This window comes from Pogoniulus pusillus, chromosome 34 (genome assembly GCF_015220805.1).
Source record: "Pogoniulus pusillus isolate bPogPus1 chromosome 34, bPogPus1.pri, whole genome shotgun sequence".
Taxonomy (NCBI): Eukaryota; Metazoa; Chordata; class Aves; order Piciformes; family Lybiidae; genus Pogoniulus; species Pogoniulus pusillus.
The window spans coordinates 3,230,114-3,257,161 of NC_087297.1; the positions used below are offsets into that span (position 1 = coordinate 3,230,114).

General features: G+C 47.7%; 1 protein-coding gene across 7 annotated transcripts in view; it reads right to left on the bottom strand.

Moving 5' to 3' along the window:
- ZNF521 (zinc finger protein 521) overlaps positions 1-27,048 on the bottom strand; it is a 394,083-nt gene that overhangs the window by 339,987 nt on the left and 27,048 nt on the right. For 4 of the 7 annotated variants that reach the window (XM_064170485.1, XM_064170486.1, XM_064170487.1 and 1 more), the window contains one exon: positions 18,723-18,902. In XM_064170485.1, coding sequence (XP_064026555.1) covers positions 18,723-18,902 — 180 coding nt within the window. Of the gene's footprint in view, positions 1-18,722; positions 18,903-26,477; positions 26,538-27,048 lie in introns of all 7 variants that reach the window. The other 3 variants (XM_064170480.1, XM_064170481.1, XM_064170482.1) reach the window with 1 other exon arrangement.

A 27,048-nucleotide genomic window follows, 5' to 3' on the forward strand; every position in this document is an offset into this window, starting at 1 on the left:
TGGAAGGGACCTCAAGGATCATCCAATTCCAACCCCTCCTGCCATAGGCAGGGACACCTCACACCAGAGCATCCACAACCTCCCTGGGCAACCTGTTCCAGTATCTCACCACCCTCATGGGAAAGAATTTCTTCTCCCTAAACTTCTGCTCCTCCTGGGTGAAATGATTGTGGATGTTGAAGTTTCAGTGGAATTTCTTCTATAAGTAACTTGATTTCACAGAGTCACAGAATTGGCAGGGCTGGAAGGGACCACAAGGATCATCCAGATCCAACCCCTCCTGCCATGGGCAGGGACACCTCACACCAGAGCAGGTTGCTCAGAGCCACATTCAGCCTAGCCTTAAAAACTTCCAGGGATGAGACTTCCACCATCTCCCTGGCAACCTGTGCCAGTGTCTCACTACCCTCACTGGGAAGAACTTTTTCCTAACATCCAATCTGAACCTCCCCACTTCCAGTTTTGCTCCGTTCCCCCCAGTCCTATCACTACCTGACACCCTAAAAAGTCCCTCTCCAGCTTTCTTGTAGCCCACTTCAGATATTGGAAGGCTACACTAAGGCCTGCTCTGAGCCTTCTCCTCTCCATACTGAGCAACTCCAACTCTCTCAGTCTGTCTGCATAGCAGAGCAGCTCCAGCCCTCTGGCCACACTTGTGTCCCTGCACACTCCAGCACGTCCATATCCTTCTTGTAATAGGCTCTCCAGAGCTGGACACAGTACTCAAGGTGGGGATCTCACCACTCCTGTAACCACAATAACTTCCACAGTTTAGCAAACTCTTTTCCCAGTGAAAGATTTCAAACTGAACCTTTCCTTCCACAGAGCATCCTGCACCTTCTACATCCTGCAATGGCATGGAAGGAAAGGCAGGAATGCTGCAGCCACTTGATGGCAGCTGTGTTGGGGTCTGTTCCAATACGTGGTTGGGGTTTTTAGCTGTGTGCTGAGAGGCAGCAGCCCAAGCCTGCAGCAGTGTCTTAGGAAGCATACATTATGCTCTCTATCGAAAATTATGCAATTTGACAGTAAAATGTATAAGTAAGCCCATAATTGCCTTCAGTGTCTGCCACACAGTCAACCCTCCAGGCTCACAAGTCAAAATATTGTGCTAGAGCTCGCAGAGAAGAGAGGCAAGGAGAAAAGGGAGGGCCAGGATCCAACTTTAGGGTTAAACGCTACCCCCGAGCCACTTCCTCGACTCTAGATTCAGAGTGGTGTGGGACTGACAGCCCCCACCTGGGAGCAGCTCCTACAGCTGTGGCTGGGCTCCCAGGGCCAGCATCCCTCTGGGTGTGGTACAAGAGCTTGTGCTGTCATAGAATCAAGCAGGTTGGAAGGGACCTCCAAGCTCATCCAGTCCAACCTAGTACCCAGCCCTGGCCAAGCAACCAGACCATGGCACTAAGTGCCCCAGCCAGGCTTGGCTTCAACACCTCCAGCCACAGAGACTCCACCACCTCCCTGGGCAGCCCATTCCAATGCCAATCACTCTCTCTGACAACAACTTCCTCCTAACATCCAGCCTAGACCTGCCCTGGCACAGCTTGAGACTGTGTCCCCTTGTTCTGTTGCTGCTTGCCTGGCAGCAGAACCCAACCCCACCTGGCTACAGCCTCCCTTCAGGTAGCTGCAGGCAGCAATGAGCTCTGCCCTGAGCCTCCTCTGCTGCAGGCTGCACACCCCCAGCTCCCTCAGCCTCTCCTCACAGGGCTGTGCTCCAGGCCCCTCCCCAGCCTTGCTGCCCTTCTCTGGACACCTTCCAGCACCTCAACATCTCTCTGCAATGGAGGAGCCCACAACTGGACACAGCACTCAAGGTGTGTCCTGAGCAGTGCTGAGCACAGGGGCACAAGAACCTCCCTTGTCCTGCTGCCCACACTGCTCCTGAGCCAGCCCAGGATGCCATTGGCTCTGCTGCCCACCTGGGCACTGCTGCCTCCTCTTCAGCTCCTCTCTCTCAGCACCCCCAGCTCCCTCTCTGCCTGGCTGCTCTCCAGCCACCCTGTCTCCAGCCTGTAGCACTACTTTGGGCCTCCTCTGCTTTCTTGTAGCCTCCTTCAGGTACTGCAAGATTTGCATCTTAAAAGTGTGCAGTGCAATCTGCTTTTTGCGGACAGCAGAGATCCTGTGGCATTTTTCACATGAGCAGGAGGTTTGCCACATTTTTCTTGGCCAGAGTTTCCTGTCTGCCCTTACTGTGTCTCGTGGGCCTTAGCTGCCTTCTGCAAAGCTGGCTACATTTGGTGGTATTGTAGATAAATAGTTGTAAAACAAAAAAATTTAGAGCAGGGAGAATGAAAAGCGTTGGGCAGCTCCTGCAGGCATATCAAATATGAGGCTTGCCCCACATGCAAAGAACATCTATTTATTAATCAGTTACATCTGCCAGCCCCTTTCACCACCCTCACAGCAGCAGAGCCACTGGCTGAGGTGCAGGTTCAAAAATACTGTCTGAAAAAAGAAATCTATCTGTGGGACTCACAGCACACACAGAGATTCTCTTTGATTTTGCATCCAAGCTTATGAATTTTGCAATAGGTCGAATTTAGCCTTTAATTTGTATTGGGCCTCTTTCCATGCCCATGGAGGAGAAATCACAAGTAATTCTTAAGCACTTGAGGCACTCTCCAATAACTGAAATGCAGCAGGAAAAGCTGCAAGCCTCTCATGAAGCCAGCTCAGTGCACACAAACTCACCCTCAACAAGAAGGCAGGGACAGCTAAGCCTGCACTGAGAAGACAAAAGCTCTGTGGAACACCTAACACTCATTTGCCCCATGCCCACCATGGAAACTCATACTTCCAGAGGCATCCACTAGGGTCTGTTCCCTAAGAAACACTGCATAGGGGCTGGAGCATTACTAAAACTGATCAAGAAGTGTTCAGAGGAGGAGTATAGTTGAAGGCTGTGTGGCCGTGCAGTGAGATGGCTGGAGAGCTGGACAGGCAGAGCTGGGCACAGAGGAACCAAATGAGGCTCAACAAGGACAAGTGTGGAGTCCTGCACCTGGGGAGGGATAATAAACTGCAGCAGCACAGGCTGGGAGGTGACTGCTGGAGAGCAGCCCTGTGGAGAGGGACTTGGCAGTGCTGGGGGAGAACATCCATGGGCAGCAATGTGCCCTTGTGGCCAAGAAGGCAAATGGGATCCTGGGGGGCATTAAGCAGAGTGTGTCCAGCAGATCAAGGGAGGTTCTCCTCCCCCTCTACTCTGCCCTGCTGAGACCTCATCTTGAGTACTGCTTTCAGTTTTGGGCTCCCCAGTTTAAGAGGGACAGGGATCTGCTGGAGATGCAGACCATGGCACTAAGTGCCCCAGCCAGGCTTGGCTTCAACACCTCCAGGCACAGCCACTCCACCACCTCCCTGGGCAGCCCATTCCAATGCCAATCACTCTCTCTGACAACAACTTCCTCCTAACACCCAGCCTGAACCTGCCCTGGCACAACTTGAGGCTGTGTCCCCTTGTTCTGTTGCTGCTTGCCTGGCAGAAGAGCCCAACCCCATCTGGCTACAGCCTCCCTTCAGGTAGTTGTAGACAGAAATGAGGTCTGCCCTGAGCCTCCTCTTCTCCAGGCTGAGCAACGCCATGATGATAAAGAAGGTTGGGTAGGCAGAGGTCTGAATGCCACAGAGAAGGATCCTGAGACCAGTAATGCAACTGAATGAAAATTTGAGCTCACTGGCAGAGATCCTGGTCTCAGTGAACATAGTAATGACACTTTCACTGGTTTCAGGGAAGCAGCTGATGGACTTTGAGTTCAAGCACAGCCTGGATGAGGTGCTTAGTGCCATGGTCTGGTTGGCTGAATAGGAGTGGGTGCTAAGTTGGACTGTAGGAGCTTTGAGGTCTCTTCCACCCTGCTTGATTCTATGATTCTGTGGCTTAAATTGAAAAGAACATTCCCCAGTCAGGTTCCAGAGATGCCTACTGAAGGAAGGATTGCCCTGCAATGCAAAACAATCTAAGCCTAACATGACAGGAAAAGCAAACATTAAAGCTGTTTTAAGTTATTTCAAATGCAGTTTAGGAGAGTAATTAGAATCCTGCAGAAACCTGTGGTTATTGACATGTTAAAATGGTTTCAGGACAAAAGATGTGTTGCTTAGAAACTGAATTTACAGGAGAGCTCAAAAGATGCTCAGCCCTTTGCTAAAAACCCAAGCATCACTTCTGGCCAAGCACTGAAGTCAGGTAACAGCAGTCAGAAATAAACATGTACATGTGAGCACTTATTGATGTCAATGAAGGTGCCAACATTAAAACTGCTGTGTCCTGCACTGGTGCTGAAGCCTGCTTTTGTCAGAGCAAGGTAAGTCAGCCCCTGTTGCTTCGTTTCCCTGTGCTTTTGCTTTTACAGCTGGCAGAAGGTTTGCAGAGTACTTGAAAAACTTGACCCTTCTCCAGCCTCCCCCGCATGAGTCACCCAAACCTTCCTTCAGTCATTAGCCTGCGCTTCCTGCTGGGATCCAGCAGTAAAACAAACGACAGACCCCACTCCTGGGCACGGGGAGGGAGGTAATAAACCAGTGACAGGTATTTTTATGGAAGTGAAGATGAATTCCCATGTATTATACATATGGATCTACTGCCAATCTTACCTACAGTTCCATTTCAAAGGATATTTTGAAGCCCTCCAGCTCATCCCCTGCCCTGAAAGCACTTTCCTTGGCTGCTTACAGCCAAAATAATTTGCTTCATTTTATCTGCTTCAGAAAGAGAGTAATAGAATCACTTCGGTTGGAAAAGACCTTTCAGATCATTGAGTCCAGGCATTACCTAACTCTGCCAAAGCTGGAGCTAAACTACAGCCCTCAGCACCACAGCTCTGCCTCTTTGAAGCACCTCCAGGCATGGGAATTCAACCACCTCCCTGGGCAGCCTGTGCCAGGCTTTGAGAGCCCTTTCAATGAAGAGGTTTCTTCTAATGCCCAACCTAAACATCCCCTGCTGCAACTCGAGGCCATTTCCTCTTGTCCTATCACTTGTTACTAGGGAAAAGAGACCAACCCCCACCTCACACTATCCTTTCAGAGAGGTCTGCCCTCAGCCTCCTCTTCTCCACACTAAACCCCCTCCCAGCTCCCTCAGCTGCTCCTCCCTAGTCCTGTTCTCCAGACCCTTCTCCAGCTTCACTGCCCTTCTCTGGACACAGTCCAGCACCTCAATGTCTTTCTTTCTGTCTTACAGACAGAACTATTAAATCACTTCACTTATTAATGCATAACCTTAACATGAGTTTGAGACCCTCATTAAGGTAAATTTAACCCCCATGTCACAGGTAAGGCTCCAGCATTCCAAGTCATTATTAAAGCTGTGTCAAATACTCTCTGCTCAGTTGGAGTTTTTTAGCAGTCCAGTGCTCACCTTGGCTGGTTTGCTTTAGTTCACCCTGGTAACTAAACCCAGTTCCACCATGCCTTTAATCCATCCAACATTGCTGGGAAAACCCCAATTTCCTATCCCCCTCCCCCAAAATAAATCCCAAATGAAGCACCCACCCAGAGAAGTGCTCATACTTAGTCAGACAAGTTCAATAACAAATTCACCCTTTTCTCTTCCCAACCCCTCCTGGTATTTCAGTTCCAAACTTGCCTACTCTTACACTAACTGTGTTAAGAGAGCTGCTGTCCCCAGAAACTCCTTGGGTTCATTCCACAGTGCACACAGGAGACCCAACCCCTTTAAACTTCAAGGGGTTCCCATTGCAGCAGAGAGAAAGAGAGAAAAATTCAGAGATTATGGAATCATCATCTCCAAATCGATCAATTTCCCCCTCAAGGTAAAAACTGAAAGAAAGAAAAAAGTTGAACAGTTCCAGCTTGCCTGCTTGAAGGAAAGGTACCCCCAGGGCACGTTGTAGAATGATCCCCATCTCCTTCTCCTGCTGCTTATTAAGAGGTCATAGATCTCAGTTACTCTACAGCATTCCCAAATGATATCACCAGCTAAGGACTGACCTCTAAGAAAAGTACAGGGATATAAAATTAGGAATATTAAGGGGTTGCATTAAATAAAGAGTTTGCCTCAACTCTCAGCTGGTTTTGGAAGGAAAACTGGAATTAATGGTGTCTTGCAACAAGCTGAGGGGCTTTAGTAGAAGGGACTGCAGGCTCCTGTGTCCTCCAGAGGTGTGCCAGGGCTCAGTTTTTATCTGAGCATCACAGTGGATTTCATAGAATCACAGAGCTGTTTTGGTTGGAAAACAACTCTAACATGATCGAATCCTGGCATCAGCTCAACACCACCATGGCCACCAAACCATGTCCCAAAGTGCCATGGCCACACATTTCTTGCACACCTCCAGGGATGGGGACTCCACCACCTCCCTTGGCAGCCTCTTCCAATCCCTGACAACTCTTGCAGCAAAGTAAATTTTCCTCATCTCCAACCTAACCCTCCCCTGGCAGAGTTTCAGGACCTCTCTCTCCTTCTATCACCTGATACTAGGGACCAGAGCCCAACCCACACCTCACTGCAGCCTCCTCTCAGGGAGCTGCAGAGAGCAATGAGCTCTGCCCTCAGCCTCCTCTTCTCCCCACTAAACACTCCCACTTCCCTCCCCAGCTGCTCCTCCTCAGCCCTGTTCTCCAGACCCTTCCCCAGCTTTGTTGCCCTTCTCTGGACTGGCTCCAGGCCCTCAGTGTCCTTTTTGGAGTGAGGGTGCCAAAACTGAAGCCAGTGTTCGAGGTGCAAGCCTCACCAGTGCTGAGTACAGGGGCATGACCACTTCCCTGCTCCTGCTGGCCACAGACTTCCACAGCAGGGAACTCAACACCACAGGTGACTCTCCAAAAGCTCAGAACACTCTGGGTGAATCAGGATGTGATTTGTCTTACCCCTACACACAAAGCAGAAGTGATTTTACAGCCATCTCAGAGAGGTTATTATGCCAAGACCAGGCAGGGACTGGAATGTCTTTAGGCACCTTAAAACTACATCTCAGCAACTGAAGGAGTCCTGTGGGAAGGCTGAGGAGGGACTGCTCAGAAGGGCCTGTGGTGACAGGATGAGGGGCAATGGTTTGAAATTGGAGCAGGACAGATTGAGGCTGGACACCAGGAGGAAGTTCTGCACAATGACAGTGGTGAAATACTGAACAGGCTGCCCAGGGTTGTGGTTTGAGGCCCCATCCCTGGAGACATGCAAGATCAGACTCGATGTGGCCCTGAGCAGCCTGATCTCATTGGAGCTGTCCCTGCTCACTGCAGGGGGGTTGGACAAGATGACCTTTGAGAGTCCCTTCCAACCCGATGCAATCTGTGATTCTGTGACCTTTTCCCTTTGACAATCCTTTTTTTTTCTGCCCATAAAAAGAGGGTTTCTTACAGCCTCCAGATGATGCTTGGAGAGGATAAAGTGAGCCCATCTAGGTGAACTGCCACATCACCCAGCAGCCTTCACACTCTACAGCTGACTGTTACAGACAGGAATTAAAGCACTACAACTGTATAAGCAAAGCCTTAAAGAGCTGTGGGGCATTTTGTTACATTTGGCTTTCAATTTAACTGCTGAACATATAAGTAATGATAATCTGCTGTACCTCCCATTCTGTTCACTTCTAAAGGGTAATTAAAGCAAGCAACCAATAATAAAAACCAGCAAGTATTTGCAAGAAAAATCATTTTTGAAGGTGCAGGAAAATTCACCACTTTAAAAAGGCTAATTTGTCATGGCAACAAGCCCCATTTTGTACTCCACTGCCAATGGATTATAAACATCCCACTAAAATAGAAGCCTGGAATAAGCAGCAGGTATTTTGCAGGAGCAGGCTCTGCGGAGCGCTGCAGCCAACACAGATGTAGGTGTATCTATGTGCATACATGCAAGGCAGTCATTAGTTGGGTTTTGAAGAGTCTGCCTGATAGAATCACACACATGAATTCCCAGCGTGCCAGGGAAAGGTCAGCCTGGCTGTGACCCTGTAGCAGCAGCAGCTCCACGATTCAAAGTCTGTGTTAGTGAGGACCGCGCAAAGCAAGACAGGCTTGGCCACGGGATCCATATTGATTACAGCAGTAATTGGAAGCAGCATAGTTATCATAGGGTAAGTAATGACTGTTTTTCCTTCTTCACATATGTGCCAGGGTTGATGTTTCCCCTCTCTCTCCCACCCTGTGCCCCCCCCTTCCCTCCCTTGCAGGCAACCATCTTCCTTGGACAATGAGACTGAGACATTTCTGCTGCGTAGATCAAATAGCGATTACAGCGCTGCCCTCCAAACCTGAAACAGGCTCTTGGCGCCTCCACCCTCCACACAATGCCTGACAAAGGTCAGTGGATTACCTCATGTCATCACCTGGCAGATCTCAGAAACTGGAGCCTCTTCTGAAACAGGCAGGAGATGTCACTTGAGCACCCAGAGAGCCAAGTTAATATTCCATGGGCGAGAGGCGGTGGCCAAGCAGTGACACAGAGAGATACCTGCACTGCCCGTTTGGAAATGCTCTGGGAGGAAATGGTGTGACCTTTAGAACACCCAGCACAGCTATAAATAAACAGAGCAACAGACTGGCAATGTAACAAAGCAAAGTTCTGCATCTAGCAAGGGCAGGTTTTCAGCAGAGTGCCAGGGAGGCACTGGAGCTAAGGCTGAAAAAGCTAAGAGCTGGGCAAGGCAGTGCTTGGAGATGGGGATGATGACACAGAGCTAGTCTGGTGACCACAAAATACCAAAGCCACAAGAGCTACTAGTCAGAATGTCCTCATAGTCCCTCCCAGAGCCCAATGCCATTGCAGTTTCCCCCAGCAGCACCTGGGGCACCTTTTGTCACAGTGTTAGGTTATAGGCTGGACTTGATGTTCTCAGAGGTCTTTTCCAGCCTCAATGATTCTGCATTGGCACTGGCACAAACCTCTGTCAAAAAAGCACCAGACAGACACATCCTCTGGTGCAGCTCAGGATTAGGACTGCGAGACCTACTGCTGAGCATGACCTGGGAAGAAGACACTCAAGTAAGGTCCACATAACCCTCTGACTACACAGTGAGCAGCAGACTCTGCCTGACAGGCACAGAGGTCTTTTAAGCTGCAAACTGTGTGCTGTGGTGCTCAGTATTCACTCCTGTCTTCAGTGAAAGAGTATTTGCTTGAGAAGCTTTGAGCAGAAAGAGATCAAAAGTGTGGTTTGAATGTGTGATGACCAAGCCTCAGGATGATTGGATTCACATTCCAGTTAGCAATGAAATCACAGAATGCCAGTTCAGAAGGGACCCCAAGGGTCATCTGGGCCAACCCTTCTTGGTAACAGAAGAGTTGTAATGAGCTGGCCCAGCACCCTGGCAAGCTGAGTCCTAAAGCTATCCAGTGGAGGGGACTCCACTGCTTCCCTTGGGAGATGACTCCAATCTCTGACTGTTTTCATGGTGAACAACTACCTTCTGCATGTAAGAGCACTTTGGCCAAACTGTGCTGCCCCACTCCCCCTGCCCATGGAGTTCAGGAAGCCCTGTGCATGATGCCAGATGTAGATGTAAAAGACAGCTGGAATTACTGGTGTCTTCACATGGAATCACAGAAGGTCAGGGGCTGCAAGGGACCTTGAATGCTCATCCAGTCCAACCTCCTGCTAGAGCAGGATCACACAGAAAGGCATCCAGGCAGGCCTTGAATATCTCCAGAGAGGGAGACTCCCTCCTGTAACCAGCAGAGGAGCTTTAGTAGAAGTCTAGCTTAGTGTAACCAGTCTTGCAACAAGCAGAAGAGCTTCAGCAGAAGGGACTGCAGGTCCCAGTGTCTCTCAGAGGGGCAGCCCCCTGTGCCAGGGCTGAATCTCTATCTGGACATCACAGTGGATTTCCACAGCAGAGCTGTACCAAGGCTGCAGCTGGTAATGCCTGCTCTGAGGCTGCCTACAGCACAGCCCTTTGGCAGGGAGGGAAGTGCAGGCACCAGTTGAGTGGTTCCTGCTGCAGCCCCAGCAGGGAGGTGGCTCTGTCCATGGTGCTCACGGAGCCACCAGACCCCTCACCGGCGCAGGGGCGCTGGCTCCGAGCCTCTGCTGTTAGGTGGGGAGCTCAGGTACACAGGTCTAAGTCCTCGGTGGAGATAAGCCAAGCAAAGTCCGGCAAGGCACAGCCTTTCCAGTGTGTTCTAGAAGCTCCACCTGGCTTTTGTAGTGATGGAAAAATCAGGCTAGGGTAAGAGAAAATCAGGGAGCAAAACTGAGGAGGAAAACAGCAGTGAAAGATGCCCAGGGGAAGCACTCAAAGCCCCGTGGAAAACACCACCACTCGCTTCCTCTCCCACCTCCACCAGAGCAAGACCTCTGGCACTTACAGTTCATGCTCATGAAGAAGTTTATAGCAGGAGTGCCCCAAGGCAAGAGTGGCAGTGCCATCTGATACTCTCATTTACAAGAGGTCACTGACAGACAACCTGGGAAGGGCAACAGGCTGCTTTTAAAATCCCCAGGGGGTGAAGATCTACTGGGTTTGTGACAGCTTTAACAATCTCAAGAGCAGAGATGAATGGTTTCCAAGCAGAAGAGGGAGGAGTTTATGTCTCCCTGCCCATGCTGGCTGCTCATCATGGGTCTGCTGTCCCTCAAGGAAAGCACAGGGGTTCTGAAGAAAAGCAGGAGGGCTACAAGGTCTGCTTGCACAGTTCCCTCCACATCTACAGCTACCTGAAGGGAGGCTGTAGCCAGGTGGGGTTGGGCTCTGCTGCCAGGCAGCCAGCAACAGAACACGGGGACACAGCCTCAAGCTGTGCCAGGGCAGGTCCAGGCTGGATGTTAGGAAGAAGTTGTTGTCAGAGAGAGTGATTGGCATTGGAATGGGCTGCCCAGGGAGGTGGTGGAGTGGCTGTGCCTGGAGGTGTTGAAGCCAAGCCTGGCTGGGGCACTTAGTGCCATGGTCTGGTTGCTTGGGCAGGGCTGGGTGCTAGGTTGGACTGGGTGAGCTTGGAGGTCTCTTTCAACCTGCTTGATTCTATGCTTCTATCCAAGAGGTACCAGGCTACCTACAGAAGTACTTCACAGTAGTTTGATGAGAACAAGGGGACACAGTCTCAAGTTGTGCCAGGGTAGGTCTAGGCTGGATGTTTGGAAGAAGTTCTTCACAGAGAGAGTGATTGGCATTGGAATGGGCTGCCCAGGGAGGTGGTGGAGGCACCGCTCCTGGGGGTGTTCAAGAAAAGCCTGGATGGGGCACTTAGTGCCATGGTCTGGTTGACTGGATTGGGCTGGGTGCTAGGTTGGACTGGATGATCTTGGAGGTCTCTTCCAACCTGGTTGATTCTATGATTCTAAGGCTAAGAATGGAATTATCAAGGCCTTCATCTGCCTCCCTTTGAAGCACACAGCTTTGCAGATTCTCCTAACTGCCATGATTTTAGCAGGCTGTGGCCATCCTGTAATGCCTATAAATCCTCCATCCAAATCTACTAACAGGCTTTAGAGGTCTCTCTGGATTCAAAACTAGGATCTTTGGAGGCAGGCAGTGCAGTCCCCACCCTATTCCCCCTTTTCCCCAAATATCAAGGGTTTGGAGTTCCAGATATGGGTCCTGGACCATGTAACTCTGAAAGGATCTGAGTTTACAACATGTGAGCTCAGAGAAGTGCACTTAACCACCATGTGTGCTGGCTGGGACAGGAACCTGGAGGAGAGGGTTTGCTTTGCACTCCAACTGAATGTCACTTTGTGCAGAAGTCACTGAATGGCTCAGGCTGGAAGGGACCCTGCAGACCATGCATTCCAATCTCCCTGCCATAAACACAGACACCTCTCAGCTAGACTTGTTTGCTCAAGGACTCATCCAACTTGGCCTTGAACACCTCCAGAGAGGAGGCATCCACAACCTCTCTGTGCAACCTATTGCAAAGTCTTGAACTGAAGAAATTCTTTCCAGGCTGACCTATTCTCCCTCAGCTTAAAACCATTCCCCCTTGTCCTGTCATTAGCCTTATGAAAGATCCCACTCCAGGCTTCCTGTAGGATCCCTTCAGGTATTGGAAGGCAGCTCTAAGGTGCCCCCAGAGTCTTTTCCAGGCTGAGAAGGATAGGCTCCCTCAGCCTATCCTCAAAGCAGAGGTGCTCCAGCCCTTGCAGCAGCTGCTTATGGTCCAAAACAAATGGAAAAGCAGCAGCACAGCTCTGCTCTGTAGTGCAGCAACTGGGAAGCCCTCTAAGCAAAAAGAGAGGCCTGAGCTCAAGTCTCCAGTCCAAGCACTGTTTGTCTTTCATGCAATAACTGCTTAATGTAAAATCCATATGCAGCCCTTGGTGCAGGAACCCTCAAGAGAAACAGGGTGACTCTCAAGTGAAGTAACTGTGCTTGGCAAGCGGTGCCTGGCAGCGTGCCACTCACTGCAACCAGGCAGATGAATATGCTCTTGGTGCACCACAGATTTCACTTCTTAGGCTCCTTGTCCTCAGAAGCACTTTCACCAAGCTCAGATTTTCCTCTCTGGTGCAGAAATGACCACAGAGGACCCTTGCCCTGTAGCTTTTCCCCACACAAAGAGTGGAAACTGAAAGGAGCCATGGCAAGACCTGCAGTATGTTGGCAGCTCTAGGATTCTATTGCTAGCAGCAAGAGCAGTTCTAGCTAGGGTCTCAAGGCATGAGAACACAGGATTTATCTTGTGTTCTCACTGTGCACAGCAAATATCCTGTGGGACAAAATCCCCTGGAAAGTTTTCAAGTCCTATAGTGAAGGAGCTGGTCCTGGCATTGCCAATGCACTCAGCATGATGAAAGATCCCTGGCACTAGGAAGAGGAGAAAAGAGGCAAGAGAAGGCATCCACTACAGTAGAACCTCTATAGCTTCCCATTTGGGTAGTCCATGATCATGATTGTTTAGGTTGGAAGGGACCTTAAAGATCATCCAGTTCCAACCTCCTGCCATGGGCAGGGACACTTCCCACTGGCCCAGCTTGCTCAAGGCCTCATCCAACCTGGCCTTGAACATTTCTAGGGAGAGGGCATCCACAACCTCCCTGGGCAACCTGTTCCAGTGTCTCACCATCCCCACAGTGATGAGACACTGAACTCAGATGCCCAAGGAGGCCATTTGTGCTGCCTGTGACACTGTTAGGTAGCACAGCCTCTTGTTTCTGGACAGGCAGGAAAGTGTTTCTCAACCACACAGAAGGATGACTCCCATGAAATAGTGACTCAAACAGGAGTTCCCAGCTCAGGGAATCTCCAGTGCTGATGGACAGCAGCACTCAGAACAGGTCCTCAGTGTATCTGCTGGAATTCTGTTCAGAAGGCATGCAAGAAGAATCTCTGAGCAGGGCTAGAGGGCAGGACTGTACCTCCTCGTTGGCAGGGGACACAAAATAAAGCCAGTAACCTTTTCAACATCAGAAACAACTTAGGGGATAACAAGTCTGTCTCTCAGCTCTACTTGACACACTTATTCAACCTGTCAAAGCTTCACCACTAAGCTAGAGCACAAAGCAAAAAACTAAGTCTACCTAATCACCTAAAGGTACCATAAATACCCTCGGTGGGGAAATATCTCATGACTTCTACCTCAGAACATCCTTTGCCTTCCAGCTAAAGCTGCACATGATTCAGTAGCCTTCTTTCTGACAAGGTTTATGGCCTGTGATTCCAGCAGGGCTAAGGAGGAATCACAGAATCAGTCAGGGTTGGAAGGGACCACAGGCACCATCTACCTCCAACCCCCCTGCCATGGGTAGGGACATGTCACACTTGATCAGGCTGTCCAGAGCCTCATCCAGCCTGGCCTTAAACACCTTCAGGGATGAGGCTTCCACCACCTCCCTGGGCAACCCATTCCAAGGTTTCACCACCCTCATGGTGAAGAACATCTTCCTAACATCCAGTCCTGGAACAAGTCCTGATGTTCTGGTGGAGGCCAACAGTCTCGAGTACCAGTGTGGCCATTGCTGTTGAGTTACTCAGCAGCTCAGCCAGTGAGACAGGCATGTTCACTGCATGTTCAACTGCAAGCAAGGCAGCACCACAGGATGCTCCTTTTAATAGCATTCCTCTGGTGATGGCTGAGAGGTCAGGTGCCAAAGTGACCTACAAGACCTTCAAGAGAAGCAAGCTTGAACTGAATGCCTTTGAACACAGTCACCCAGAAGAGAAGCAGCTCTCATGTGTACAGGGGAGACTTCACAGAGCACAGCCTTTGCTGAGGGCTGCCAGGTGAAACCAAGAGCACAATGCACTGTGCAAGGAAGAGAGACAATGAGTCAAGCAGGACAGGAGCAGAAGTGTCTGACAAATCATGACCCACCAAAAACATACTATGGCAGCCCTGCAAAAGGTTGTCTTTCTTCTCCTGCAGGCAGAAGGAGAAGAGAAGGTGCAGCTGAGGGTTTCTGAGTAGTGCACCACATTTGATCCTGCACATCTGTTCCTACACTGAGATCTCAATGGACAGGCAGCAGAAGGACACCAGGATCACAGCTAGCCTGGTTGGATCATAGAACCATACAACTATTTTGGTTGGAAAAGATCTTTAAGGTCAAGTCCAACCATTCTCTAACTCTGCCAAGGCTGGTGCTACACCATGGCCCTCAGCACCACATCTCTGCCTCTCTGAAACACCTTTGGGGATGGAGATTCAAGCCCCTCCCTGGGCAGTCTTTGAGAACCCTTTCAGGGAAGAAGTTTCTTCTTGTATCCAACCTAAACCTGGCTGCAACTTGAAGCCATTTCCTCCCATCCTGTGAGAAGAGACCAACCCCCACCTGACTCCAACCTCCTTTCAGAGGGCTGCAGAGAGCAAGAAGGTCTCCCCTCAACCTCCTTTTCTCCAGACAAGTCAAGCAGAGCCAGGCACCAGTGGCCACCATGCACTTTTGGGTAGGAATGCTCCTTTACTCATACACACAACTTATTCTAGGCAGCTCATCAGTTATTAAGTGGATGTGCTGCAGGAAGGATAGAGCAAGAAAAGCATTAACATCAGAGAAGAACACCACTAAATCCATATTTTAATTGCCAATCTTTTGTAGTGACTAAATTAATACAATCCAGCACCTGATCTGCCCATGGCTACAAGCACCACAAACAACTGCTTTGGACTTCTCCCACCTGGTTCCCTATTATCTGTATCCCACAAATGTCACAGGAACTGACAGCAATGAGCATAAATAAATCATCACCTTTTCAGAGCAAGCTCCAGTGCAAGATTTTCAGATGATAGAAAAAAAACCACCATGTAAAAAAACCCTAAATATTACTTAAAACAGTCCCATTGGCCTCAGTGAGGGATGGAACAGGAGCTACTGCTCCCATTCCATCCCATCCCTCACTGAAGCCCACGGGAATCTTTTCACTGACTTCAGTGGATAGTGGATTAGACCCAAACTGCCAGGATCAACACCACACACGTTAGGATTATAGAGCAGCCCTCCTCTAGTAAAAGAACATAAACTCAATCCAAACAACAGACTACAGCAAAGAGACAGCTGGGGAGAACTTTTCCCCCCCCCCCCCCCTTTACAAAACCCTGCAAGAGAATAACAATTCCAGAGCCTGAGAGCTACAACTCAGAGCTGTAAGTAACTCCCATCATCCACTTTCCTCTGAATAGGTGGAGGTGACTGACACTTGGAGACATGAGGACAACTGTTTAGTGAATCAGCTCTCTCCTCCTCATCCCTGGCTTTGGCTGAGAGAGCAGAATGAAGATTCAATAAAGCAGCTTAACTTTTTCCACCAAAGTGTAAAAGCTTCAGAAGAACACAGCCAACACTTTCAAATCCAAAAAAGCAGAAGCCCCAGCATCAATTTGAGAACCTACAGGGGCAGGCCCCATTCTCAAGCCCATTAACAAGGCTGGTAGAACTAGAGGCAGTGATAGGATCAGAGAATGGTTTCAGTTGGAAGGGACCTTGAGGATCATCTAGTTCCAACCTCCTGCCATGGAGTCATCTGCTACTAGCCCAGCTTGCTCAAGGCCCCAGCCAGCCTGCTTTTCAACACTTCCAGGCTTGGAGCCTCCACAACTTCTCTAGGCAACCTGTTCCAGTGCCTCACCACCCCCACAAGGAAGAAATGCTTCCTGATGGTCACTTCCAACCCAACCCACACACTGATTCTATGGCACCCAAAGGCACTGGCAGAAGTCCAAGAGGAAGGCAAGAGAGCCCAGGGAGCTCACCTCAAATGCTAAAAGCAAACTTCATTTGTGTCAAATACAAAGAGCATGATTCAGGAGAGAAAGGCAAACTGCTTCTCTGTCACTGATTCACTACCAATAATCTAATCTGAGGAGGCTTTTTCCAGGTGTTGTATCCTCAGTGTTAAGCCACACATGCAGATGAGGAGTACTGAGTCCACCTCACTAATTTAGGGTTGTTTTTTCCACTGGAGAAAGAAGAAATCCTCAACTGTGGCCATTTCTTACAGAGAGGGCTGGATGTTAAGGTTGTATTTTAGGCATTTATATTTAGAAAGAGAGGGCAGCTGGCTTTGTGTCAGCTTGGTAGCCCAGAAGGGTGTGTGGCTGATGGTTTTGTTCACTTCATTAGCTATCAAACAGTCTGATCTCTACTCACTCACTGTCATGAGCTCCCTTGAAAGAGAGGCAAAGATGTTTATAGGAGCTTAAACAATTTCCTTCAAAATATTCCTCCATCCCCCTGACATCAGGGTGCCTCTACACATGCACCCCAAACTGGGTTTCACTCTCATTCAGCAGCTGTGTTCAGGAGCAGTGCTTCAGGACTCTCCCTACTTAGCTGCTCCTCCTTTTACTGCTTCAGTTTCTCAACCCAAACACAAGCACTGTTCAGTGCCTTCTGCTTGCAGCTTTGAGAAAGAGAAATCATTTGGTCAAAGTGGGGAGAAGGAGCAGAAACTCATTAACCAGAAAGGAGGAACAGCCAAATTAGATCAAGGCAAAGAGGCAAAAAGAAAAAGAAGAGATGAATTAATGGCATCTGAGGCAGTAGAATAAATGGCATCTGAGGTGGTAGAATGGAGAGCCAGATGAGTGGAGAAAGAGAAATGCTTTCAGGGAGAGAGAAGGAAGAGACAAGCTAAAGCAAGTAATTTTTTTTTCAACACAGAGCAAAAGAAATAAGAAAGGCATGAAGAAAAGCAGATAAAAAGAAGATTTTTCAAGTCAGCAGAGAATATTCATAGTGCCAGAAACCACAGGCAACACAGACAAATGCACTGCAGAGGTTTGCAGGAGTCATTAGAGAATGGTAGAGCTGCCTCAATGTGAAGGCAGAAAAATACCTTACAGGCAAAACTCACAGAATGGGTTGGGCTGGAAGGGACCTTAAAGAGCATCTAGTTCCAACCCCATTAGCACAGATAGACCACATTGCTCAAGGTCCCATCCAACCTGGCTTTCAACACTTCCAGGCTTGGAGTCTCCACAACTTCTCTGAGCAACCTGTTTCAGTGTCTCACCACCCTCATGAGCAAGAATTCCTTCCTGATGGTTCACCTAAACCCAGCTTCTTCCATTTTGAAGCCATCATCCCTCATCCTGTCACTCACTGTAGCCTCCCTCAGTTACTAGAAGGCAGTTCTAAGGTCTCCCCAGAGCCTTCTCATCTCCAGGCTGCACAGAATCAACTGCCTCAGTTTGTCCTCAGAGAGGTTCTCCAGCCCTCTGATCATCTTTGTGGCCTCCTCTGGACCCCCAAAAGGGCAAAGTAATTTAATGTCAAAAGCCAATGTTTCTTGCAGCAGCAGACTTTCAACTTCCACAATTTGAAGTTGGGATTGAACCTCTTTAACAAATCCACACCACTGTCTCAACTTCCCTTCTGTCTCAACTGCCTCCTTTTCTGCTCACCTTCTTTTCATGCTTCAGCCTCAAGAGCTTGATTTTTAGGTCACCCTGGCAGGACTTAGCCTGTGGATCTACTGGAACCAAAAATAACTCAGAAAGCTCTCCAAAACACAAGCACACACACACACTTTGTACAAGCATTCCCAAACGGAAGGATGGCTTCCCTTGTTTACAAAGTCATACTGAGGAAAGGGAGCTGCAGTGAACACTAAGTACATTTTATGCTGTGGAGGCCAAAACTGAAGTACCATCCAATAAAAAAACCAAAGCACCTTTTTGCTGACACTCACTCTGTCTGATCTACAGCCTGCACCATCGAAGGACCAACTACATCTAAAGGGCAAAATTAAGTGGTTTCCTCCATGAAGGTGCTGTCTAAAATCAGTTCATTGAGGGCCCTGGCTTGGCTACAGGTCCATCCATCCAGCTCTGCTCAACTCAGCAGTATGTGCTCAACACCAAGTTCTGCCCCAGGACTAAAGCTGGGGTTTGGGGTTTTTGCCCCTCAGTGATCTGCTTCCTTCCTATCCACTTTCAGTCACTGATTACTGCACGGTCATTTGTAATGAACAGATCAGACTAACACAACACCCAGCCCAGGCCTGCAACAGTGTCACTCTGCAAAAGCATTCCCCACTTAACAAATACCTTCCATATTCACAAGTGACTTAGGAAAAACTGTGTGTAAGCAATGTCCAGAAACGTGCAGAGTGTGAAGCTGGAAAATACAGGCAGCAGTCAGGCACAGCCAGCTAAGGAACACCTCAAACACACTGACAATGCAGTGATTATCCAGCCAGCCTTCGACAGGAAGGAAATACACAGAGCCACCTTTACAGTATAATCCTGCCTCAGAAGCTCTTTATAAAGCAGGAGTAAAATAACTGAGAAAGAAGGAGGAAGATTAAAAGCAGAAGGTGGGAATCAGAGCTAGCACAGTACAAGCAGCCACCAAGTGATCAGTATTGTTTACCTGTCAGCTGACATTGATTAATCTTGTGCTCGGTGATATCACTCAGTGACTCAAACACCTGGAGGCAGCTGTCACAGCTGTGCACCACTTCTTCTTCTAACTCCTCCCCTTCATCTGGCCTCTTCTTACAGTCTAGAACATCTCCATCTTCTACCTTGTCTTCTAGTTTACAGTTAGGGTCTGAAAGAGAAAAATCAAGACCATCAAGATGTCAGGCTTCTAAGAAAAAACAAAACAAGCATCAAACAAGCTTAAAAATAATACATAAATATATATATTTTTTTTTAATCAAATCAGGTTTTTGTGAGAAGAAACATTTTTGGCATGAACCTGCAGCACACTGTGGATTTTACTGCTAAATAAGCAAAAGAAGCTTCTTCTACTCTGGATGAAAGGAGGATTTCCCTTCTACTCCCACCAATGCAGCTCCATCCCTCACTCAAAGCAATTCTTCCACGCTTCAGAGTGAGGTTTGTCAATTCTATTGCAGCTATTGAAGCTGCTTTGATCACTCTAAGAAAGGATAAACCACCTATGCAATTAGTTTTCAATGGAAGGCAAAATCAAATCCATGAGCGTGCAGAACACTTCTTTTCACGGGTAACTATGGCCTTTCAGAGGAAATCACCAGAATTAAGAGACTAACGAATTTCATTTGCATAAACATGAAATTAATCTTCATTTTTACAACCCACTCCAATACTTCAGCACCACGCTGCCACAAAGCAAGCCCTGGAAAGGTAACAGCCTGCATCCAAATGCTCTTATGTGCTTTGACAAACCTGACCACGTTCCCGGGTTTGCCAGCTGATGGAGAACTGGAAACCACCTACTGTAAAACCTAAATAGTGCACCGGGAGAGCTGTGTCGGACGTGGCAGCAAGGATTTGGGGGATACAGGATGGTTCTAGCCTCAGAGCAGCAGTTCTGAGCCCAGTTGGAGTTTCTCAGCTGGAAGAAATGTGCAGCCTCACCACTACCCCAGCACTCAGAGAAGCCACACAGCCACTATGCTACCACAGCCTGCAGATGACCAGCACGGAGAGAGACAATTTAAAGTCTAGGACATTTCCTCCCCTTTGAGGAGCAGAGTAGATTTAACTACTCCTGACTTTCTGCCCACTTTACTAAAAGCTTCCTTCAAAAGGCAAGAAATAAACCATTCTGTCTTCCCTAATAAAGCAAGCTGGCACTTAGCTTTTGTTTTTCCTTGGGAACCGCAGTACAAGGAGTGAAATGCAGAAGAGAAATGGCAGTGTGCATTGCAGCCAGAGGAATGCAAGGCTTTCACCACTTCTCCTTTCTCTGCTTGGGCCACCTCATCTTTCTTTTGAGACATTTGAGAGAGCTAAGCCTGAAACAAGTAATTTAGAAAGACTAGGACAAACTCAACAACAGGAGGTTGTGCAAGTACATTGGAACGAGATGATCTCTCAGGTCTGTTCCAACCCAAACCATGCTGCGATCCTCTGACTTTAAGACTGAGCCAAGTGGGTAGTAACCAGGAGCAGGCTCCTTGTCCACAGCAAGAGAGGTGGTGCTTGTGAACCCACTTTAGTGTTGCAACTGATTAGGATGATGCACAACTGCTTGAAAGCAGAAGAACTAGAGGAATTAAAACATGATGATACCGAGTTCATAGAATGGTAGGGGTTGGAAGGGACCTCTGGAGATCACTGAGTCCAACTCCCCTGCTATCACAGGTACACCTAGATCAGGTTGCACAGGAACACATCCAGCAGGGTTTTGAAAGTCTCCAGAGAAGGAGATTCCACAAGCTCTCTGGGCAGCCTGTTCCAGTGTTCTGCCACCCTCAAAGGAAAGAAGTTTCTCCTTAAGTTCAAGTGAAACCTCCTTTGTTTCAGCTTGTACCCACTGCCCCTTATCCTGTCACTGGCTACCACTGAGAAGAGCCCAACCCCATCCTCATGACCTCCACCCTTTAGATATTTACATGCATTTATAAGATCCCCTCTCAGCCTGCTCTTTTCCAGGCTTAAGAGCCCCAGGTCCCTCAGCCTCTGGGGAAGGGGTGAAAAGGAGTCCAGTTTAAAGCAGTCTTAAGCCCTCTCCCACCACTTTACAGTGATGTGAGCAGAGCCACTCGTGTAGGTGCACTGCACACAGAGCACTCTCACTGCCCACAACCAAGGTCAGGACTCTCAGCATCCTGCTGCATCCTCTGGTTCACACTGCTGCACCCTGCCCTTCAGCTGCTCAGGCAGACAAACCTGCAGCAGAAACTGCCAATGACCCATGCCACAAAGCCTTCCTCATGCTGTGTGGGTCATGATCAGAAGCAAGGAACTTCGTGGGCAAGGGTGAAGGGCAGAATTTGGTTTTAAGGGCATTAAGTACAGAAGGAAACAAAATCCACTGGAGAAACTGAACAAGGCTCCCAACATCCTGAAGGCAAACCCACACTTGCTGTGCAAAAGCCCTGCCTATACATGGAAGGCAATCCTTAGATGCCAAATTACAGTCACAAGGTTCTTCCACCTGGGCAGCTACTTCCTAACAGAGAAGCAGCCTGCACATTTACACACCAAAACAAGGAGATGCTAATTAAACAAAAGGACTTTATGGCATCTTAGCCACTATTCAATGCTTTTAGGATGAGAGGAAGCAGCCTCAAGTTGCACAAAAGGAAGGTTAGGTTGGACTGGAGAAGAAACATCTTCCCTGAAAGAGTTCTGAAAGGCTGGAACAGGCTGCACAGGGAGGTAGTAGAGTACCTACCTATCCCTGGAGGTGTATAAAAGAGGCAGAGATGTGGTGCTGAGGGACATGGCTTAGCCCCAGCCTTGGTAGAGCTAGAGAGAATGGTTGGCCTCAATGATCTTAAAGCTCTTTTCCAACCGAAACAATTCAATGATTCCATGAACCTGAACATCTTCCATCACCACTTTATTTTCCCAGATAGCTTTTTTTTTTTTTTGCAGGATTAATAAAAGCAGCCAGGAGACCAGCAAGTTAGAAGCAGCTCAGAGGAAGGAATAACCATCTTAACTGCAGCCAGCTGACCCCCCCAACATCCTTACACACTTGTTGGAAGGCAGCACGTGCACATGGCACACTGTTAGTTGCTCAGCTCAGGCTTCCCAGTTTCATCTCATAAAACTGACAGCACTCTGGGAAATGTGGGCACTGGGTTTGAATTTTAACATGAGTATTTAAATGCTGCACATAAAGTTTACAGACCTGTTTGTTTTAAAATCAGGGTAGTGGCTGGCTCTACTTTAAGTACAACGCTGAAGGAGAGAAAAGGGAGGGCAGGGAATTCTCGAGGCTTATTATTCACTTGCTCTTTGCAGGAATTCAGAGGCACACACACACACACTCACGTAGCACTCATGCACCCCTTCAAGCACAAAAGCCTAAAGAATTGCTCAACCTAAAGCTTTCTACTTAGAGACCAGTTATTAAAATTAGAATCATTTTAAGGCTAATAAATGTTTTGCTTCTCCTTCTGCACTTGCAGATATAAACTCTACAGGGACAGAAGTCAGTCAAGCTTATTCCCTTCTGCTGCAACTTTAGAATACATGCTCTAGCCAACTGGCACATTTGTTTTTAGGTCAACACTTAAGTGGGACCCTCTGGGACCTAGGTTTGAGTTTAGCCTACGACGGCTTTGTGAAATGAGTTCTGGCAGTCTCAGCCCCTCTCAATGAATGCATTTCCACTGCCATCCCCTTCTGTGAAGAGATGTCAGCACCAAAATAAAAAAGATATTTAAAGAGAGAAAATATGAGTTGGACACTCTGTGAATAGATTGCTTTTCTGTTACCACAACAAACACCTTCCATCACCAGCTGGGCAAACCTGAAGCGGTTACTGAACTCAGGGTAAGCTGCCTGGCTTCAGCTGCGCCTTTGCAAGGCTGGAATAAAACAGGTCTTATAAATCCAACATGCATTCAGCCACACTCTCTCCTCAGCCTCCTGCTCTAAGCTCAGGCTCACATATAGACTTCAGGGCAAAAGTCATTCAACTCCCACATTTCGTTCTCCCCAACATCAGCAACAACCACAGCGTAGGAACAGATGTGCAGGATCAAATGTGGTGCACTACTCAGAAACCCTCAGCTGCACCTTCTCTTCTCCTTCTGCCTGCAGGAGAAGAAAGGCAGCCTTTTGCAGGGCTGCCATAGTATGTTTTTGGTGGGTCATGATTTGTCAGACACTTCTGCTACTGTCCTGCTTGACTCATTGTCTCTTTTCCTTGCACAGTGCATTGTGCTCTTGGTTTCACCTGGCAGCCCCCAGCAAAGACTGTCTCCACAGTAAGATTGTCTCTCCCAACATCTGCAAATGCCACTGTCACTTCCAGAGGCTTCCCTGCCCTGCTTCAGAGCTTCTTGTGCACCAACTGAAACTACTCAAAGTGCATCAGCAACAACACACATCAGCCCCAGCTGCAGATAGCACTGAAAACTATCTGCTAGGGAAAGGAGGGGACAGAAATAAATCCAGCCTGTTTAGGTACTTCAAAAACAAAGAGAATGAGAAGTTGTCTTCTGGTCCTGACTATGTTAACATTATTTATAAATGGAAATTAAAAGAAGCATGATTTTCTCATTACTATGTTCCCTGGCAGGTGGTTCTCCCCTTCCCTTCTTCCTCCTCCTCCTCCTCCTCATAAGGGATGTTATTGCTGTAACTTGGTCTAATAAAACTGCAACTTTGGGGAAAAAGAAAAATTGCATTGGCTTAAAAGTGTTGGAGGCAATAAAGCTATGGACTTCAATTAATTTCAAGTATGGGAGCAGTTTAAGGCCAACCAGTAGAAATTGTATTCTGCCCATGTAAAAATGAGGTTTCACCACATTTACTTTTTATAACCCATATAAAAGTCAAGTAAAAGTAATGAATATCTAAAAGCCATCTCAGTGGACTGGCAAAGACTATCTGTATTCTTGAAACCCATCTTACATATTTCTGCCTGTGCTGCACGGATCCATAGCTAATCACAGCTAAAGCATCAAACTACCAAGAAAACAGCCTCCTTTCCAAGCCATTTCACTGCCTTGCCATGGACCTCCTTCCAAGCCACTTCTGCGTGGAAAAGCACTGGCAAAAGAAAGGAAAACTTAGATCATGTGGTTGTAATTATTACCAGGCAAGGAAAATTTCTTCAGCTCAGTGGTGAAGTAAAACTCTGTCGCTCTCTGCTCCCAATAGTGTCCATCGCAAAACAACTGCCTCATTAAATCTCTGCAGTAAGATTAATATGCCGTAGCTGCACTACATTTATAACTTGGTACTCTATAAAAAGCACATTTAATGGTTAGAGCCAGGGCTTAGATACAAAGTATTACTATAAAAACTTCTGGCAGTGTGTACACAGTGTGGGCCTTCTGTACCGCTCGCTCCATCAGAAGGGTTTTTGTTTGGGTATCAGCTCTGCATCCTTGCTATAGAGGAAAACAGAATGTGAAAGCTTGCCCAGAAACAGACAGAGAGCAGTAGATGATGTGATGGGAAATAAAGAATCAGCAAAGAAACCATTGAGAGTTATTTTAAGGCAAACAAAATGCAGAAAGAAACCATTCCTTGATCTCCACTCTTGCGGTCCTCTGCTTTTCAGCTTTGTGTGTCTGTAGCAGCACAATCATAGAGTTGTCAGGGCTGGAAGGGGTCACCTCAAGGATCACCTATCTCCAGCCCCCCCTGCCATGGGCAAAGACACCTTGCACTAGATCAGATTGCTCAGAGTCCCATCCAGCCTGGCCTTAAAGACCTCTAGGGATGAGGCTTCTACCACCTCCCTGGGCAACCTTGGTTTGCCTTTGTTCAAGTCAGCAGATAGCTACATGGAGACATTAAGTGCAGAATCAAAGAACTGCTTGGATTGGAAGAGACCTCTCAGACCATCAGGACTAATAACAACCTAACACCACCATGGCCATTAAACCATGTCCCAGAATGCCATGTCCACAGGTTTCTTGAACACCCCCAGGGATGATGACTGCATCACCTCTGTGGACACACGCAGAAGAGGCTGAGAAATTGTCCATTAAAAAGGCAGAACACTCCCTCACTTTTATTTCCTCTTCTCCAACCATACAGCTCATGCACAGAGCCACCTGAACCTCCAAAAGGCACCAAACACAAACACATGCACACAGGGGAAATACAGTCTTCAACAAAGAATCAACTGCATTCTTCACCTTCACAAGAGGACCAATTCCAACTGCTCTGAATCAAGTTACCTACAGGTACTCAGAGAGGAGTGGGCTTCTAGGAATACCCTTAAGGAGCTGGCCCTCACTCCAAAAGGTGACCTCAGCTGAATGAATGAGACTGCTCAGATGAGCCAGTCTTGCCCTTCAGATAAAATTCTGTGGAATCAGTACCAAAGACAGAAGTGAAGTATTTCCTGCATTCTCAGAGCCCCTTTAGAATCACAGATTCAGGAGAAAATAAATGAGCCCTTGTGGTCATAGGATCACAGAAGGGACCTCCAGAGATCACTGAGTCCAGGCTCCCTCCCTGTGCTAGTTTGAGGCTAACTGGAATATTTCAATGAGAAAAAATAGATGATAGGCTGTGAAAATAAAACAATGGTGATGTCTACTGCACTCATAGGCTTGCTGAGATGGATGAAAACAAGAACACAAACACAGATATGGCAGTGTGAGAGTCTATATCTGTTGGAGTCAGTGTCTGTGCTTTTCTCCCTGAGCTTTGGCTGTGTAACCCAACTAATTCTGTTTCTAACCCCCCTTGCTGATCCTCCAAACTCACCTTGCATGTAAGGCAAACTCTGGGATAAGGTAGAGGGGTGGAAAGAAGGTGGAAGGGTGGTTGGGAGCCCCTCCTGGGGACTCTGGGAGGGCTGTTGTGTTTCTGTACTAGTTTTAACTTGTATATTTCTGTATATAACTGTAAATATCTCCAATATATTGTAACTCTCTGCTTGTCTGTTGTGCTAAGCTGTAAATATAAAGCTTCATTCCTTAACTTCCAGCTGGCTGAGTCTAGTCTGGGTTATTTCATAAGAGTCGGGGGGAGAGTAACTCCCAAACCATCCCACTGCCAAAGCAGAGTGACCTAGGGTAGGTCACACAGAAACATATCCAGATGGGTCTTGAAAGCCTCCAGAGTAGGAGACTCCACAACCTTTCTGGGCAGCCTGCTCCAGGGCTCCAGCACCCTCACTGTAAAGAAGTCTTTCATTGGAAATTAACTCTTCTTCCTTCATTGTCACTAATGCTACACATCCCTGTGACCCTGATTCCAACAGCTTTGTCCACCCAGTCTCCCTGATTTCAAACTAAAGAGGTCTTCATTAGTCCCTGACTGGTAAGAAATGACACAAAAGAATCCTAAAAGAAATTACCCTTATCTACATATTGTACCAATATCAAAACGAAGTGGAATGAACAGTCAAGTTTATTTGAGATGGCACAGGGTGAGGTTTTGATGTAGGGGATGTAGAGAAGGATTGCTTTTAACAATAAAGAAAGGAAAAGAACAGGAAGCAAAGCATGCTGCACTTTAGAAGCATCTCACTTTCAGCTGGCTGACCTACAAAAGGCAGAATTTCTCAGTCTCGGCAACTGAAAGGTGAGGAGAGAGGAATGTTTCTTTCCCATTGCAAGCCCCAAGAACGAATTCTAAGCTGAAATGGTGAAGAGTGCAGACTTGGCAAAAAAAAAACCAAGAAAACAACCCAAAACACCCCGATGCAAAACTCCCTCAGACTGCTGTCAAACAGTAAGCAAGCACTAAGGAAGGAATTCAGCATTACCAGTCTGTGCGGCTGTGAGTCCCACACCTGCCTGCTGCTCCTCTGTTTCATTTTCTTCTACTGTCAGAAAAAAAAAAAGTAAACAAAAAAAAACAAAACGACAACAACAACAACAAAAGAAAAGACGTTAGGTAGGTATCTGAAGTGTTTGAAGCATCTTTACACCAGCTTCAGCTCTGAAAGCCAGCAACGCTTGTACAACACAGGCAAGAGAAGCTGCACTGCGAAGTGCCAAAGTGTAGACCAAGACCACAACAGAACACGCTGCTGTATGGAAGCTACAAAGCTGACAACAGAGTGACCAAATCATTTTCATGGCTTGGAAAAACAAAACAAAACAAAACAAAAAAAACAAATCGAATTTCCTCTGGGATATTTGTCTTCAATGAACTCTGCTGTATTTGATTACGGAACTAAATGAGAGAATAATGCTGGGCTTTAAGATTCTCCTGGCTCCACACGGGTAAGAGAAAGCCTTCTCCTGGCAGACGGGAGAGGTGTGTGTGCTAATTCATATAGAAGCTTTAAAATCAGAATCATCATCCTAGATGCAGCAGCAAACATCTCAGCA